Genomic DNA, 16,376 nt, shown 5'->3' with positions numbered 1-16,376 from the left:
TCACATTGATAAACCCACTGTCCACCCTGTTGATGAACAGATGAAAGCTCTGATCCTTTCTGATAAAAATCCGTCCCATAAAGGTAATTTTTTTAATTAGTCAGTTGATTCACTTTAAAAAAGTGTGTGTGTCCTTTTGCTCCAGGGGGTTGACACACAGCGTCATTTTTTTTAATATACACAAACACTGCTTCACTTTAAATAAGCAGTAATTCCATTTAAGATCATCTGTTTTGCTGTTTGATAGTACAGAGTTGATAAGAACAGACAGCAATATTACTTAATAAGATAAGATGTAAAATGTTATCATTGACTCACTATTTGGAATATTTAAGAATAAAGTAATTTTGCCCCAGGAGCTTCATACACTAAATACCGTATGTTCTGCATTATTTTTAAAATGACTGTATAAATTAAAGACACAAACAGAAGGGAAATCCTACTCAAATAGAGATTTCACACAATGTCAGTATTCATAACAGAGCTATGTGCACATTCTTCTTTTTATTGCACTTTTATTTGCACATTTTATTCACACATTTTTACTGTGAATTATTTAGTGTTTAGTGTATATTTATACATGCTCGTACAGAGAGCGTACAGTTCAAACCGGAGTCAAATTCCTTGCATTCTTATACAGTAGTGTTCAGAATAATACAACCCCTGACAAAAATTATGGAATCACCGGCCTCGGAGGATGTTCATTCAGTTGTTTAATTTTGTAGAAAAAAAGCAGATCACAGACATGACACAAAACTAAAGTCATTTCAAATGGCATCTTTCTGGCTTTAAGAAACACTATAAGAAATCAAGAAAAAAAGATTGTGGCAGTCAGTAACAGTTACTTTTTTAGACCAAGCAGAGGAAAAAAATATGGAATCACTCAATTCTGAGGAAAAAATTATGGAATCACCCTGTAAATTTTCATCCCCAAAACTAACACCTGCATCATATCAGATCTGCTCGTTAGTCTGCATCTAAAAAGGAGTGAACACACCTTGGAGAGCTGTTGCACCAAGTGGACTGACATGAATCATGGCTCCAACACGAGAGATGTCAATTGAAACAAAGGAGAGGATTATCAAACTCTTAAAAGAGAGTAAATCATCACGCAATGTTGCAAAAGATGTTGGTTGTTCACAGTCAGCTGTGTCTAAACTCTGGACCAAATACAAACAACATGGAAAGGTTGTTAAAGGCAAACATACTGGTAGACCAAGGAAGACATCAAAGCGTCAAGACAGAAAACTTAAAGCAATATGTCTCAAAAATCGAAAATGCACAACAAAACAAATGAGGAACTGTAAGAAACCGCCTAAAGGAAATGGGATTTACATACAGAAAAGCTAAACGAAAGGCATCATTAACACCTAAACAGAAAAAAACAAGGTTACAATGGGCTAAGGAAAAGCAATTGTGGACTGTGGATGACTGGATGAAAGTCATATTCAGTGATGAATCTCGAATCTGCATTGGGCAAGGTGATGATGCTGGAACTTTTGTTTGGTGCCGTTCCAATGAGATTTATAAAGATGACTGCCTGAAGAGAACATGTAAATTTCCACAGTCATTGATGATATGGGGCTGCATGTCAGGTAAAGGCACTGGGGAGATGGCTGTCATTACATCATCAATAAATGCACAAGTTTATGTTGATATTTTGGACAATTGAAAGGATGTATGGGGATGATGAAATCATTTTTCAAGATGATAATGCATCTTGCCATAGAGCAAAAACTGCAAAAACATTCCTTGCAAAAAGACACATAGGGTCAATGTCATGGCATAGGGTCAATGTCAACGAGTAGATCTGATTTGATGCAGGTGTTAATTTTGGGGATGAAAATTTACAGGGTGATTCCATAATTTCTTCCTCAGAATTGAGTGATTCCATATTTTTTTCCTCTGCTTGGTCTAAAAAGTAACCGTTACTGACTGCCACAATCTTTTTTTCTTGATTTCTTATAGTGTTTCTTAAAGCCAGAAAGTTGCCATTTGAAATGACTTTAGTTTTGTGTCATGTCTGTGATCTGCTTTTTTTCTACAAGATTAAACAACTGAATGAACATCCTCTGAGGCCGGTGATTCCATAATTTTTGCCAGGGGTTGTAGTAGTGCTATGTGACTAAAAAGATTAATCCAGGTTTTGAGTATATTTCTTATTGTTACATGGGAAACAAGGTACCAGTAGATTCAGTAGATTCTCACAAATCCAACAAGACCAAGCATTCATGATATGCACACTCTTAAGGTTATGAAACTGGGCTATTAGTAAAAAAGCAGAAAAGGGGGTGTTCACAATAATAGTAGTGTGGCATTCAGTCAGTGAGTTTGTCATTTTTGTGGAACAAACAGGTGTGAATCAGGTGTCCCCTATTTAAGGATGAAGCCAGCACCTGTTGAACATGCTTTTCTCTTTGAAAGCCTGAGGAAAATGGGACATTCAAGACACTGTTCAGAAGAACAGCGTAGTTTGATTAAAAAGTTGATTGGAGAGGGGAAACTTATACGCAGGTGCAAAAAATTATAGGCTGCTCATCTACAATGATCTCCAATGCTTTAAAATGGACAAAAAAAAAAACAGAGACGCGTGGAAGAAAACGGAAAACAACCATCAAAATGGATAGAAGAATAACCAAAATGGCAAAGGCTCATCCATTGATCAGCTCCAGGATTATCAAAGACAGTCTGGAGTTACCTGTAAGTGCTGTGACAGTTAGAAGACGCCTGTGTGAAGCTAATTTATTTGCAAGAATCCCCTGCAAAGTCCCTCTGTTAAATAAAAGACGTGCAGAAGAGGTTACATTTGCCAAAAAACACATCAACTGGCCTAAAGAGAAATGGAGGAATATTTTGTGGACTGATGAGGGTAAAATTGTTCTTTTTGGGTCCAAGGGCCACAGACAGTTTGTGAGACGACCCCCAAACTCTGAATTCAAGCCACAGTTCACAGTGAAGACAGTGAAGCATGGTGGTGCAAGCATGACATGGGCATGTTTCTCCTACTATGGTGTTGGGCCTATATATCACATACCAGGTATCATGGATCAGTTTGGATATGTCAAAATACTTGAAGAGGTCATGTTGCCTTATGCTGAAGAAGACATGCCTTTGAAATGGGTGTTTCAACAAGACAATGACCCCAAGCAGACTAGTAAACCAGCAAAATCTTGCTTCCAAACCAACAAAATTAATGCCTCGCAGATGTGAAGAAATCATGAAAAACTGTGGTTATACAACTAAATACTAGTTTAGTGATTCACAGGATTGCTAAAAAAGCAGTTTGAACATAATAGTTTTGAGTTTGTAGCATCAACAGCAGAACTAATAGCGCAATTTCATAGCCTTAAGAGTGTGCATATCATGAATGCTTGGTCTTGTTGGATTTGTGAGAATCTACTGAATCTACTGGTACCTTGTTTCCCATGTAACAATAAGAAATACTCAAAACCTGGATTAATCTTTTTAGTCACATAGCACTACTACGAGGTCTGTTAGAAAAGTAACGGACCTTTTTATTTTTTGCAATAACCTTATGGATCTGAATCACGTGTGATTGCATCAGCCAAGCTTGAACCTTCGTGCGCATGCGTGAGATTTTTCCCGCCTGTCGGTTGCGTCATTTCCTTGTAAGCAGCCTTTGTGTGAGGACAGGTGCTGTGCGCTCCGCGGATTTTTAATGGGAGGAAAATGGCCAAATGCTTGGAGCAACGCTATTGCATCAAATTCTGCCAGAAACTTGGTGAGAGCCAGGTGGAAACGATTCGGAAAATTCAGACGGCTTTCGGAGATGAAGCTATGAGCATCACACGGATTACGGAGTGGTACAACCGGTTTAAAGACGGACGCACAACCGTGGAGAGGGCGCCGCGCTCCGGTCGGCCTTCAACATGCCGAAATGACGGACTTCCGGTTATGGCTTCGTAGTGTCAAGACGCGGATGTGGATGGCTCCCGGCTAAAACCCTAAAAATAACTCTTTAAACTGGACCAACATTTATTTTTCTTCATTTAATCATCCATCGAACCTTTCGTGCTATTATGCCACCCAAACTCCATAAGTTAAGTCAACAGACTGGAAAAGCAGGATCGCATTCAACAACAGAAAATGAAGCTAGCGAGGCTAACGCTAACAAGACGCTAACCACCACCGGAGCGGTGGAAAAAGGGAACGCGACAAACAGCGATATTCTTGAAGCTATTTGTTCACTGCAGGGAAACAATGAGAAGCAAGCTGCAGACTTACTAGAAGCTATCAACAGCATTAAGGGAGAAATACAATCGCATCCTTGCAGACTGGAGGAGGCGGAGGAGCGCATATCAACTACAGAAGATGCGATAACTTCTCTCCAAGGAAAAGTTGAACAATTGGAAAAAAATGTGAAATTTCTTACCAGCAAAGTAAATGAAAATGAGGACAGAAATAGACGCTCTAATCTTAGACTGGTTGGTCTGCGTGAAAAAGTCGAGGGTGCAGATATGTGTGGGTTTTTGGAGAGGTGGCTTAAAGTGGCGCTTGGTGACTGTTTTAACACACCACCCGTGATCGAGAGAGCGCATAGAACTGGACGTCAGAACCCCAACTCTACAACACCAAGGGTGGTCATTATGAAGTTCCTGAACCACAGAGATCGAGAAGCCACCCTGAGAGCGGCCAGAAAAATGAAAACTGTCTACTACGAAGATCAACGAGTCAACTTCTTCCCGGATCTGTCCTCTGAGACCCGCCAGAAGCAGCAGTGCTTTGATGGAATGAAAGCCCGACTTCGAGCCCTGAATATCCGCTACGGCATGCTGTACCCCGCGCAGCTGATCATCACACACAACGACAGGCGCACAGTCTTCAGGTCAGTCCAGGAGGCAGAAGACTACATCAAGAAACTGTCCCTGCACTCACACTGTGAAGAGGACTGATTGCTTTGCACTCCATGTTGTGGTAAATGCTACATCAATGAACAATAATGCTATGAATGCTATTGATAACTTTATTGTCATTCCATTTACTGGAATTGGGTCAGGCATAAATATGCCTTTTCTTTATTATTGGAAATTTTATTTTAATTTAATATTATTTCTATTATATAGGTTCTTGTGTGTGTGTGTGTGTATGTATATATATGTATATATATATATATGTGTATATGTATATATATATGTATATATATATTATTGGTCCTTTGTTTTTCTTTTTGTTTTTTGGCCGGGGAACACCCGTGATTGCATTGCATTTATGAGGACACAGCTTAACGTTACCCACAGAGTGGTCAACACGTTCTATATAACCAGAGTTCACAAGTTAGAAGGGTTCAAGACCACATTTTGTTTGGGGAAATGTGGGAGGGATTATGTTCGGGGATTCACTCAGTGTGGTTTATTACTTATCTCTATTATTTTACATGTGAAGGGAATAATGATGAGAAGGGTTTTTCCAAATCTAATTTCCAACTCAAGGTCCTTATGCCTGTTAGCTCTATAAATATCTCCAGCTGGAATGTTAGGGGTCTTAACAAAATTGTTAAACTGAAGCAAGTGCTGGGTAGGATTAAGCAAATGAAAAGCACTATATGCTTTCTACAGGAAAGGAAACGCATTTACTAGAAAAAGATATGAATAGAATAAGGTCCAGATGGCCAGGAAAGCTCTTTTTTTCAAACTTTACTTCTCATGCAAGGGGGGTCTTAATATTAATCCATAACTCAATTCCATTCCAACTAAGAGATAAATACTTGGATCCAAGTGGGAGATTTATAATTCTTAGTGGTACCATTATTTCTACATTAGTCAATTTGGTATGTTTATACGCTCCTAATGGTGATGACCCAGCTTTTTATCAACACTTATTTTTAACCATGTCTTCTTACAGTGGTCAATACATAATAGGAGGGGACTTTAACTGTGTGATTCATCCGAGGATGGATAGGTCAAATACCTCTGATAATTCTCATCAACAAACACGGAAAATCATAGGAAAATATACCAGAGACCTCAATTTAGTTGAAATTTGGAGACAATTTTACCCTAATAAGAATGAATACTCTTGTTTTTCTAGCACTTATAAAACCTATTCTCGCATAGATTTCTTCTTAATCTCCTCTAGCCTTGTATCTTTGGTCCAGGACTGCTGTTATAAGTCTATTGTACTTTCGGACCATGCCCCAGTGGTTTTATCCATCAAATTTCCAAACTATTACTATGCTACTCGCCCATTTAGATTCCAAGCTAGATGGCTAAAGTCTTCTGAGTTTGTAGAGTATATTGAGGGGAAAATATCAGAGTATTTTTCTTTCAATACGGACCAAACTAATGTATCAATTAAATGGGAGGCTTTTAAAGCTTATCTGCGGGGGGAAATTATAAGTTTTACCAGACAAAAATCTAAAACTCATTTGGAGAAATTGAAGGGTATCGAAAAACAAATAAAAGATTTACAAGAGCAATTGTATCACTGTGATGATGGAGAGAAGCAAAAAAGACTTCTCATATTAAAATCGGAATATAACGAGCTCAGCACAAGCAAAATTGCAATTCAACTTCTTTGGCTCAGACAATCATACTACAATCAAGGGGAAAAAGCTGGGAAACTTCTGGCTTGGAGACTAAAAAAAATACAAACAAGCAGGGCAATCAATTCAGTTACTCTTGACAGTGGGGAGAACCTTGTTGATCCAATCAGTATCAATAATGCTTTTGCAGAATACTATCAAACTTTATATAACTCTGAAATTTCAGAGGATTTAAATGAACAAAACAGATTTTTGGATCGAATTCAGTTTCCTACACTGTCTGAGGGGGGCAAAATTGAGCTCGATAAACAACTAAGTATCGAAGAACTGAAGGAAGCAGTGAATCATATGAATACAGGAACCGCCCCTGGGCCAGACGGCCTTCCCATCGAAATCTATAAGAGATTTGTCGACAAATTAATGCCTCACCTACTTGAAATGTTTAAAGAGTCCTATGAGAGTGGCACCCTCCCACCTTCCCTAAGACAGGCTGCAATCTCTGTTCTCTTAAAAGATGATAGAGACCCTACAGAAATGGGTTCTTATCGTCCTATATCTTTAATGTCCTGTGATACAAAAATACTATGCAAGGCTTTGGCTCGGAGGATTGAGCCCTATACCCCTAAATTAATATTAAATGACCAAAACGGATTTATACTTGGCCGACAGGCATTCCACAACATTCGACGCTTAATGAATTTGCTATACAAAAAACAAAATTCCACAGATCATGCCTTTATATCATTAGATGCTGAAAAAGCATTTGATAGAATCGAGTGGAGTTATCTATTTGAGACCCTTAAGAGATTCGGCCTAGGTGAAACATATTTAAATTGGATTCGATTATTATATACAAAACCAACAGCCACCGTTGTTACAAACAACCAGGTTTCAAAACCTATAGAACTTTGTAGGTCAACGAGGCAAGGCTGCCCACTAAGCCCCCTCCTATTCCTATTTGCCATTGAACCGCTAGCGATGACCATACGTAAATCTCCTGATATAACTGGTATGAAGGTGGGAGGGTGTGAGCATCGGATATCCCTTTTTGCTGATGATATCGTTCTATTTTTAACCAATTTGGGCGAATCAGTTAAATCAGTAAGCGAAATACTGCACACTTTTGGTATCTTTTCAGGTTATAAAGTTAATCAAGAGAAAAGTTCCTTACTTTTGTTGAACAGAGACAACCCACCAATTCAAACGCAGTTTGCAAGTACCTATGAAGGTTTTACTTACTTAGGGATCAAAATTGTTCCTGACATTAACAAACTCGTTCCTGTAAATTATGACCCGCTGCTTCAAAAAGTACAAGAGTCTCTGGATAGATGGGGTGGGATGCCAATCTCAATGTTAGGCCGTGTAAACATAATTAAAATGTCCATTCTCCCAAAATTTCTCTATCTTTTTCAGTCTATCCCTATGCACCTCCCAGCATCTTTCTTTTCTTGTGTATCTAAGAATCTTACTAAATTCATATGGAATGATAAGCGCCCAAGGTTACGACTGTCACTTTTATACCTGCCTTATGATCGAGGAGGGCTTGCAGTGCCCAACATCAAACTGTATTACTGGGCAGCCCAACTGAGTGCTGCTACATTTTACTTTTCTGATACTGATACCCCATCTTGGATACATCTGGAAAATGCTGGATTAGAACTACCATTAAAATCATACATCTATTCTGCAGAGACTAAATTTTTACTAAAAAATACAAAAAACCCTTTTCTCCGTAACACTATATCAATCTGGCACCAATCACACACTGTACTAAATGAAGAATCTAAACTCTCAGGTTTGTCACCAATTTGGGGTAACAATCTGTTTAAACCAGGAAGAGCAGACATGGGATTTAAACTATGGATGAACAAAGGTCTAAGTAAAATTAAAGACTTATATAGTGAAGGAACATTGATGTCATTTGAACAATTGATAAACAAATTTAATTTGCCGAAGAAACACTTCTTTAAATACCTACAACTCAGAAGTTTTATTACCACCCTTCTCAAAACAACCACTGAGCCTCCATTATCTACCATAGAGAATCATTGTGTTAACCATCATAAAAGCAGAGGCCACCTCTCCAAATTCTATAGTATTCTACTTGATTCATCTAAAGAAAATACCCTCTCATATTTGCAGGCCTGGAAAACAGACTTGGAAGTTGACATTTCTGTGGAGGAATGGAGTAAAGCCTGTCTTCAGGCACAAAAACAATCAATCAACACTAAATTCAGGCTACTACAATATAAGTGGATACTTAGAACTTATATAACACCTGTAAAACTCCATTATTTCAATCCTAATATCCCAGATGTCTGTGTAAAGTGTAGCAGCGAAAAGGGCACTCTTTTTCATTGCATGTGGCAGTGTGTAGAAATTCAGTTGTTTTGGAAGGAGATCACTTGCATCATTTCTGATTTAATTAACTGTAATATGCCAATGGACAGTAAATTCTGTATCCTACACATCATTCCAAATACTTTTAAAGGAACGTCAAATGAAAGAAAACTCGTAAATTTTTGTTTATTGCAGGCCAAACATGTAATTGCCTTAAACTGGAAAGAAATGGAGAGACCAAAAGTCAATCAATGGATCAAACTGATGTCCAGCAACTTGGCACTGGAAAAACTGAGCTACATTTCTAAAGGAATATTTGAGGACTTTAAAGACATTTGGTTGCCCTTTCTTCGCATTGTGAAAAACTTCGACATGTAAACTTTTTAATTTAACGTGAGTGAACTATGTGCTTTTGGGTGGGGGGTGAGAGGTTTTATGTTTGTGAGTGTTTTTTTTGTCTGTTTGTTTTATTATTATTGTAATTTCTTGTTTTATAAGCAAAATTTCAATAAAAAATATTTATGGAAAACATGCCGAAATGACGAGATCATTTCCAAAGTGCACGCTGTGGTTATGCGGGACTGTCGTGTGACTGTCTGAGAAATTGCGGAAGAGGTGGACATCAGCACTTTTTCGGCACATTCCATCGTGACAGAAGATTTGGGCATGAAACGAGTGGCGGCGAAATTTGTGCCAAAGTTGCTGATGGCGGAGCAAAAGCAATGTCGTGTTGAAGTCTCACAGGACATGCTGGACTCCATACAAACTGATCCCAGCTTTATGGACACCATAATCACCGGTGATGAGTCCTGGGTGTACGGGTACGACCCGGAAACCAAATTCCAGTCGTCACAATGGAAGCATTCCACGTCGCCACGACCGAAGAAGGCGCGCCAAGTGCGCAGCAACATCAAGGTCATGCTGACTGCTGACTGTTTTTTTTTTTTACTCCTGTGGTGTGGTACATCACGAGTACGCACCACAGGGTCAAACAATAATGAAGGAGTATTACAGGGATGTCCTCCGTCGTCTACGTGATGGTGTGCGGCGCAAGAGACCGGCATTGTGGGCCACAGGAAATTGGCGCATCCATCACGACAATGCTCCAGCTCATTCCTCTCACTTAATTCAGACTTTTTTTGACGAAAAACCAGACTCTGGTGGTTCAACAGGCGCCTTACTCTCCTGACATGGCCCCTTGCGACTGTTCCCAAAACTTAAAAGACCATTAAAAGGAACTCGATTTGAGACAAGAGAGGACATTATGGCTGCAACAACGGCGGAGCTGCACTCCATTGCAAAAGAGGCTTTCTTGGAATGCTTCCAACAGTGGCGACACCGCTGGGAGAAGTGTGTGGAGTCCCAAGGAGACTACTTCGAGGGTGATTAGGTTTCCAATGCTCCAGGTAACCCAGTTTTTTTTTCCCAGCCAAAGGTCCGATACTTTTCTAACAGACCTCGTATTATTCTGAACACTACTGTAGATACTTGATACTTGGGGTATTCTGATTCTGAGCTGCATGGCACCATGACAGACCCCCTGCGCTGTTGTTATAATGCAAACAGGTACACAGTTAAGGTTGACCGGATAAGATTTTAGTGCTATATTATAGTTTTACATTGTCTTGTTTTGACATTCTGCTTCTATATTGTCCATTGTTTACAAAGCCCATTGTTACCAAATGCACGTACAAAGTATTCACTGACCACAGCACCATTTCCATTTACGTTATTGAAAAAAAAAAGGAAAAAATATTTGCTGTCACTTGGACTGAGTTAAACATAAATTGCAACATTTGTATTCCGTTTTTTAATTATATTGCACTGTTTTGTATTGTTTTAACATTGCATCATTTTATGATTTATATTGTGAAAGCTGTCAGTACTTTCTAAGTATATGCACAAAACTTGAACAGGAACTCATTTTATTTGTGTTATTTCCTTTAATTGTTTTTCATTGTTATTTATGTTGTTTTAGTGTGTGTTTGACCAACAATTAAACCTTTAAGGTCTGTCATACAACTATTGTCCATTCATGTTTGTGGTGGAGTGTGCGCACGGAGGGGTAGGGGAGCACGGAACCATAATCTCACATGGTTAAGGTCAAACCTAGTGTATGTTTAACTGTTGTTTTAGTTGGGATTTTTGCTAATTTATTTTAATAAAAAGCTACAACCACACAACCATATATTTTGCACATTAGTGTGGGGTAGTCCTGCATCCATCTTGTCACAAAAAAAGTATCACTATTACACTCAACAAAAACATAAACGCAACACTTTTGGTTTTGCTCCCATTTTGTATGAGATGAACTCAAAGATCTAAAACTTTTTCCACATACACAATATCACCATTTCCCTCAAATATTGTTCACAAACCAGTCTAAATCTGTGATAGTGAGCACTTCTCCTTTGCTGAGATGATCCATCCCACCTCACAGGTGTGCCATATCAAGATGCTGATTAGACAAAATGATTAGTGCACAGGTGTGCCTTAGACTGGCCACAATAAAAGGCCACTCTGAAAGGTGCAGTTTTGTTTTATTGGGGGGGGATACCAGTCAGTATCTGGTGTGACCACCATTTGCCTCATGCAGTGCAACACATCTCCTTCGCATAGAGTTGATCAGGTTGTCAATTGTGGCCTGTGGAATGTTGGTCCACTCCTCTTCAATGGCTGTGCGAAGTTGCTGGATATTGGCAGGAACTGGTACACGCTGTCGTAGACACTGGTCCAGAGCATCCCAAACATGCTCAAAGGGTGACATGTCCGGTGAGTATGCCGGCCATGCAAGAACTGGGACATTTTCAGCTTCCAAGAATTGTGTACAGATCCTTGCAACATGGGGCCGTGCATTATCCTGCTGCAACATGAGGTGATGTTCTTGGATGTATGGCACAACAATGGGCCTCAGGATCTTGTCACGGTATCTCTGTGCATTCAAAATGCCATCAATAAAATGCACCTGTGTTCTTCGTCCATAACAGACGCCTGCCCATACCATAACCCCACCGCCACCGTGGGCCACTCGATCCACAACATTGACATCAGAAAACCGCTCACCCACACGACGCCACGCACGCTGTCTGCCATCTGCCCTGAACAGTGTGAACCGGGATTCATCCGTGAAGAGAACACCTCTCCAACGTGCCAAACGCCAGCGAATGTGAGCATTTGCCCACTGGAGTCAGGTCGAGACCCCGATGAGGACGACGAGCATGCAGATGAGCTTCCCTGAGACGGTTTCTGACAGTTTGTGCAGAAATTCTTTGGTTATGCAAACCGACTGGTTCAGCAGCTGTCCGAGTGGCTGGTCTCAGACGATCTTGGAGGTGAACATGCTGGATGTGGAGGTCCTGGGCTGGTGTGGTTACACGTGGTCTGCGGTTGTGAGGCTGGTTGGATGTACTGCCAAATTCTCTGAAACGCCTTTGGAGACGGCTTATGGTAGAGAAATGAACATTCAATACACGAGCAACAGCTCTGGTTGACATTCCTGCTGTCAGCATGCCAATTGCACGCTCCCTCAAATCTTGCGACATCTGTGGCATTGTGCTGTGTGATAAAACTGCACCTTTCAGAGTGGCCTTTTATTGTGGGCAGTCTAAGGCACACCTGTGCACTAATCATGGTGTCTAATCAGCATCTTGATATGGCACACCTGTGAGGTGGGATGGATTATCTCAGCAAAGGAGAAGTGCTCACTATCACAGATTTAGACTGGTTTGTGAACAATATTTGAGAGAAATGGTGATATTGTGTATGTGGAAAAAGTTTTAGATCTTTGAGTTCATCTCATACAAAATGGGAGCAAAACCAAAAGTGTTGCGTTTATATTTTTGTTGAGTGTAAAAGTTAAGACATTTTGTACCCAGAACTTGCATTTATTTAAAAAAAAACATGCCAGTTTGTTTTGTGTTATTGTGTTATTTGAAATTTTTATATAAAAATGTGGTACAATTTTCTTTCAAATGCACACAATTTCAAATATGCACAGAGTTCTAATACTCCAAATATAGAACACATAAATGGCTGTGTTTAATATCACAGTATGAGAAACAAAGGTGCTTACGTCATAAGCGCCAGCCTTAATTTGCTGGTACAGTTTGTGCTGGTCCTCATCCCAAAAGGGGGGGTAACCCACCAACAAAATGTACAGGATCACACCTGATGCACACACACATAAATAATTCTACACAACTTACAAGCAAACATTTAAGAGGCTTAATAAATTAATACCGGTGAACGTATACACAAAATCATTAAGTCTAAAGTCTGGCTAACTGACCACAAGCCCATATGTCCACTGGTTTGCCGTATGGATCCTTTCTCAACACCTCTGGGGACAAGTACCCTGGAGTTCCTGCAAAACCTGTGAAAAATATAAACTCTTAGAAAATGTATAGGTGTTATCTGCATGCTTGAAAATGTAATCCACAACTTCTACGTATAATGTAGCCTCAATCTGCTTGGTAAATTCTTGACTAATGCACCCAACAGCTTCTGATTGAATATTGTGGAAAAAATGCTGCAAGGAGGTTGAACATTTGGGGGGATCTGAGTTACAGTCAGGTACATAAGCATTTGGACAGTGACACACATTTAGTCATTTTGCCTCTGTACATCACCACATACACAACACACACACACACACACAATTTTATATATATATATATATATATATATATATATATATATATATACACACACACACACACACACACACATACATGGATGTTTTTTTAATATATTTTATATGCTCTCACATGGGTTTACTGGACATTCTATTATTATATTTAATAGATTTATAGCGCTTGAGGATTGCTCGGGGTCATGATGCTGACACTGTTAATTTCATGTTAGTATTCTATTGATAGGTATAGTAAAACTCGCCTAGACTGTCATTGACAAAAGCAAAATCCCAATGCTTTTGTATGGTTTTACATGTAATAAACATCGTATAATAATGGACTTTCGCTCACATCGGACACAACATCCCGTCCAATCACAATGCATTCCCATTAAAAACCCACCCCCAGGCCAGTCTGGACGTGCCCAATAACAAAGGTATAAAATGAAGTTCAGCACTGACACTCACCGGTTTGAGGAAAGTGGGACCATATTTCTTTGATTAAAAGACTGGGCGTTTATTTTTTTCAAACTGGGCTCAGACCCGGCACCAAAACGAGGCTGATGATTATTAACAAAATGACTCCTGTCCTGGCTGCACTTCACTGGTTGCTGGTTCATTTTAGGGTCCATTTTAAAATTCTTATGTTCGTTTTTAAGTCAATCCATGGTCTAGCTCCATCGTACCTCTCTGGGCTTCTTCAGCCTTATGCACCTAGTCGGTCTCTCAGGTCAGCTGACCAGCGTCTCCTGCAAGTGCAGAGGTTGAAGAGAAAGCTCAGAGGGGACAGGGCTTTTTCTGCTTTTGCTCCCAAACAGTGGAACAGCTTGCCTCTGGGTGTTAGGGAGGCACCGTCATTGGTCATTTTTAAAGTTTGTTTAAAAACTTATCTTTTTTCCCTGGCTTTTGACACAAACAAGGCTTAGTTTGATGTTTTAAATTGCATTTTAGTGGTTCTTTTTATTTTTATTTTATTGGATTCTAATTTGTCTTATGTTTGTCGTGTATAGTACCTTGTGTCAGCACTGGCTGTTTTAAGGTGCTTTATAAATAAAGTTGGTATGGTATGGTATTTTTTGGGAGTATGTTTTGATTCATCACCCGTTTTCACTGTGAAGTGTTGTCCCATCACTGTGGCAACATTTGGCCAAATCTAAGGGCCCTGTCACACTAGAGCACGAATGCTGTACAAATCACACAAATTGGAAAAACAAACAGAATTCAATCTGCATTCCTATGGGACAGGCATTCGTATAGCCGTGTACGAATACCCACAATGTGTTGCGAGCGACACCAAGGAGGTGCACTCGTTGCTGCAAAACATGACAAACTGCAAATTCAACATCAACCCCAGAAGGACAGATGGCGTGCCACCAATCTGTCATTGATGGTAACCTGGAGCTGGTAAAACTACTAGTGACATTCAGCGCAGATATCCGATTAGCCAACAGGGAAGGATGGAGAACAGTCTGCACAGTTGTGTAACATTTCGGCAGGGGGGATTTTGAAAGCATCACCACCACCAACCACTGCAAAGCAACCAAATACAACATTCTTTGTGCTCTCAAATCCAAAATGCGGCGCTGCATTTACGCAGCGCTTCTCTGTGAGAATTTCAATAAAATTTCAAATAAAATAAATAAAATGAAACAGCCACGCTTGTTGGTACTGAAGTTTTCCCCTTAAGTGTGTGTTAACTCAGATCATGCACGCCACTCCAGTGGCAACCAATCCAAACATGCCCACGCTGATACACACATACACACATGCATGGAATCCAGAGCGCAAATGGCCCCCAACTTTCACCCTCCACAGTCTCCTTTTCCGGGCATAGATTCAACCTGTCATCTTTTATTTTCTTGTCTTTTAAACTTGTTTTATGTCACAGTCAAACACGGCACGTGATGCTCAGCGTCACAGTGACAGCCCGGTCGGTCAGCCAGCTCTGAGACACACTGACTCGCTGACGCAGCGCCTGTAGTCGCGGTATAATGTCCGGAATGAGCATGTAATCACACATCCATTGTCAGTCCATCTCATGTGTCAGAGGATTCACCTGTATTATCATGTGATCATGGCTGTTAGACCCCGTCCACACAGCTGCAGTGCGCATCAATGCGTCACGGAGACGTGCTGACTCGCTGTGATACATGATGTATTCGGTGTGATTGTGCAATGTTCACATGATGAATTCACAGACTTTGCACATTGCAATATTTCCTTTGAGCACCCGAACAGGATGCGGGAGGGGGTCCAGCTCATCAGGGGCACAATCTAGATGTGGCAACGTGATGAGACTGCTTCGAATGCTGGTGGGTTGCCTTTTTGAATGCCAGTTTGCACGCCATTTGAACTACCAGTCACACAGCAGTAGAACCGCCGTACGAATATTCTCCAGTTCGAATGCACCACGACAGTAGTGTGCCTGTTCTCTACATTCGTGCTGGCCGTGCCAATGTGGGGTGTTTCCCTAAGTGCCACACGAATGCTGTCCAAGGAATTCGAATGCAGCTAAAATGCATTCTGACTGCAGCTCAGATGCGGTTTGACTGCAGCTCGAATTGCACAACTGACATTTGACTGTCCATTCCTACAGCAGTAAGAATGCGGTAAGACTGACTCCATGCCCATTGGGATGTTTTCCAGCACGAGCACCACACAAATGTGCTGACTGCCGTAGGAATGCTATACAAGGCGTTCAAGTGCAGTTCAAATGCAGCACAGATTGTACAACTGTCGTTCGAATTTCAATTCATACAGCATTCATGCAATTCGTGCTCTAGTGTGACAGGTGTATAAGCATAGTATTGTCCTATACATTTCAGAATTCATGACACCTCTTCCATCAGCAGTCACATCATCAGTAACACCAGTGACCCACTTCCACTGGCAGCCACACATGCC

The 16,376-nt window shown here is 40.4% G+C and overlaps 1 protein-coding gene across 1 annotated transcript in view; it reads right to left on the bottom strand.

The window, feature by feature from the left end:
* The window catches only part of LOC117523329 (calcium/calmodulin-dependent protein kinase type II subunit gamma-like), a 212,723-nt gene that overhangs the window by 32,855 nt on the left and 163,492 nt on the right, over window positions 1-16,376 (bottom strand). The window contains exons 8-9 of the mRNA XM_034184812.1: window positions 13,131-13,214; window positions 12,915-13,009 (exon numbers count right to left, since the gene is read on the bottom strand). Of these exons, the coding sequence (XP_034040703.1) occupies window positions 12,915-13,009; window positions 13,131-13,214 (179 nt within the window). The remainder of the gene's footprint in view (window positions 1-12,914; window positions 13,010-13,130; window positions 13,215-16,376) is intronic.

This window comes from Thalassophryne amazonica, chromosome 13 (assembly GCF_902500255.1).
Source record: "Thalassophryne amazonica chromosome 13, fThaAma1.1, whole genome shotgun sequence".
NCBI lineage: Eukaryota > Metazoa > Chordata > Actinopteri > Batrachoidiformes > Batrachoididae > Thalassophryne > Thalassophryne amazonica.
This window is presented reverse-complemented; position numbering and strand designations above follow the sequence as displayed.